Consider the following 2,651-nt stretch of genomic DNA (forward strand, 5'->3'; position numbering starts at 1 on the left):
TGTAAAAATTGAACTTTTATGCAACAAAAGAAATATAATCTTGGTACACTTTAATAGCTTGTAATTAATAAGAAACTCTAGCATCTATAGCTGTTATTATAACAGTCATAATATTACAATCAGCAGAAGAATTTAACTAAAATATCAAACTATACAATATATTAAGTGTTTTGAAATACAAAACATATAAATAAAGAGGCATTATAAAAACCAGTGAAACAAAAATCTTAAAATGTCTTATTCAAGGAAAATCTAAGCATTTGTGTAAATGTGATCACAAAAAAACAAAGAACAGGAGAAATATAAGGTTGATTCTTAGTTCTAAAAGTGCAAAAGTACGACACTGAGATCTAGTCTGACTCATCACAATTATGACAAATGTAAAACCGACTGCCACCTGCGCACTCCAAGTGGGACCAGAGCTCACATTTTCCTTGACATTTTATCCATTTTTCGCCAGGCCTACTTTTTTAATATGGGCCTAAGCAAACCAGACAGAAATAATCTTCTTCATCCGATGGCGAAGGTGGTATCTTCCTTTTCTTTGCTTTGTTTTTTCCTTTTCCTTTATTTATTCCTCTTGATTCAGTAAGATGTTTCTTTACCTGCTGAGCCTTCAATCGTTTTTCTTTTTCGTCATATTCTTGCTTAATTGCCTCTTTTTCAGGCGTGTCTGTATAGATGGTTGACATTTTATTTCTGGAACTTCTTGTTTTTCTTTGCGGAGCCTAAGGAAAAGGCTGAACAATTTCAGGCGAGAAAACAGGTGGAGTGGCTGAGAATGACGCAGTTAGCTCAATACTACTTGAACTTGGGATTGAAGATTCGCATAATAAAGAAGCTGAAAGTGGCTCCAATTCATGATTGCGTTCAGGATTGTTGTCTCCAGAGTCAGGTCTTTCTATTTCAGACGATGGTGAAAAGCCAAATTCTTGTGTTAAAAACTGTGGTATTTCATTGTTAACTCCAGCATTGTTTTTCCCAGTCTCAGGTTTCGGTGTGTGCATTTCAAGAGATGGTGTTGCACAAGCGTTCTTTTCTCTGTCAGGGTTTGCGCTGTCCGTAACAAAGGAAGATGCAAAGTCAGTTTCTTGAAATACATTAAGATTATAGGGGTGAATACCAGTTTTGCAAAAACCAGCCTGAATGTTCGATTGTATGAAAGCCAGAGGCATAGCAGTTTTGATAATACCTGGTATATCGTAGATTGTCATTGTTTCTCCAGGGTGACTCCACATCCAGCCATCACAAGCAGTATTTATAGCTTTCTTGAAGGGTCCGAACACAGATCTATCCAAGGGTTGTAGTTTGTGCGAACAGTGTGGAGGAAATGAAAGCAATGTGATTCCATTTTCTTCACAAAAATCCAATGTGTTGATGTGGATGTGTGAGGAATGGTTATCCAGCAATAGCAACACTTTATGCGCTTGAGAAGCATTAGAGAATTTCTTAAAATGTTGGAGAAATACTAAGAACGATTCATCTTGCATCCATCCTGAAGGATTTGCAGTCCCAATTGATCCTACAGGCCCATCCCTAACAAAATGATCACGATAACGAACCCGTGGAAATATAAATAGAGGAGGCATAGTATTCCCAAAGGCATTTACTGCCAAAGCAACTGTGACTAATGTGCCTCGCTCAGCTGAAGTAAGAGCTCCCACTTGGCGTACCCCACGTCTTGCTACTACCTTGTCAGGTTTTTGGACAGTGGTGACGCCTGTTTCGTCAACATTGTATATATCCTGTGGTTCATATTTCTGTCTGTCCATAACAGTTTGCAAATTGTCATAAAGAGCTTTTACATTTGTTTTATTAAAGCTCGTTGCTCTTGAAAGGCTAGTTGCTTGAGCTACGTGAACAGAGAGTGAAGGATTCCTATTCATGAATGAACGAAACCATTCCTCGCCAGCCATCTCATTCTCGAGCCAAGTAGCAGGTCGCTTCAGATTGTATTTAGTACTAAGTTCGAAAGCTAGCTTCCGCACCTCTTTCGGAGAAAGGCCAAAATATATTTCTGCGCATCGTGTTATATAAAGTGCCAGCTGCTGTTCCTGCTCCTCAGAGAACACTTTATTATGTGCGGCATATCCCATGCTGACGCTGTCTTCATTCTGGCCTGCAGTGACTCCATCGCGTTTACGAATGTATCGTAGCAAAGACATGCGATTAACTTCGTGCATTTCCGCGGCTCTCCGTATAGAACTCCCGTTTTTCACTTCTTTATAAGCGTCTCCATATTTTGTAATGCCACACTGCCCTCTGTCAGAATTAATCAACCTCTTTCTGGGCATCTAGAAAAAAATAATTATCTTCGTGTCACAACCGTACTCAGAAAATATGTCATAACCGTACCCAACGCACTCCTCCACAAGAAAAACATCGCAATGGCAATACAAAATTTTCTACGTTCGAAGTAATCACTGATATTAAACTACTAATGTTTAACGTTTAACGAGAAGCAACTCTCATTACTTTATCAGTACACATATAGCAACAATCATTAAAAGGAATGAAATCAAGAAACTTACTTTTGACTGTTGAAAAGTAATGTTGACCGTTGCTAGCGTTATTGTCGCGCGACGGCTGACGCAATACTGTGACACAAGTCCAGACAGGCACGCCGCTTTTGTCTCCCTCCCACTCTCCAC

General features: G+C 39.2%; 1 protein-coding gene across 1 annotated transcript; it reads right to left on the minus strand.

The window, feature by feature from the left end:
* Window positions 1-728: 728 nt before the first annotated feature.
* On the minus strand, window positions 729-2,183 carry LOC124722438. Its single transcript, XM_047247600.1, has one exon. The coding sequence runs from the start codon at window positions 2,181-2,183 to the stop codon at window positions 729-731; it is 1,455 nt and encodes a 484-aa protein (XP_047103556.1).
* Window positions 2,184-2,651: the final 468 nt, after the last annotated feature.

Source organism: Schistocerca piceifrons, chromosome X (genome assembly GCF_021461385.2).
Source record: "Schistocerca piceifrons isolate TAMUIC-IGC-003096 chromosome X, iqSchPice1.1, whole genome shotgun sequence".
Taxonomy (NCBI): Eukaryota; Metazoa; Arthropoda; class Insecta; order Orthoptera; family Acrididae; genus Schistocerca; species Schistocerca piceifrons.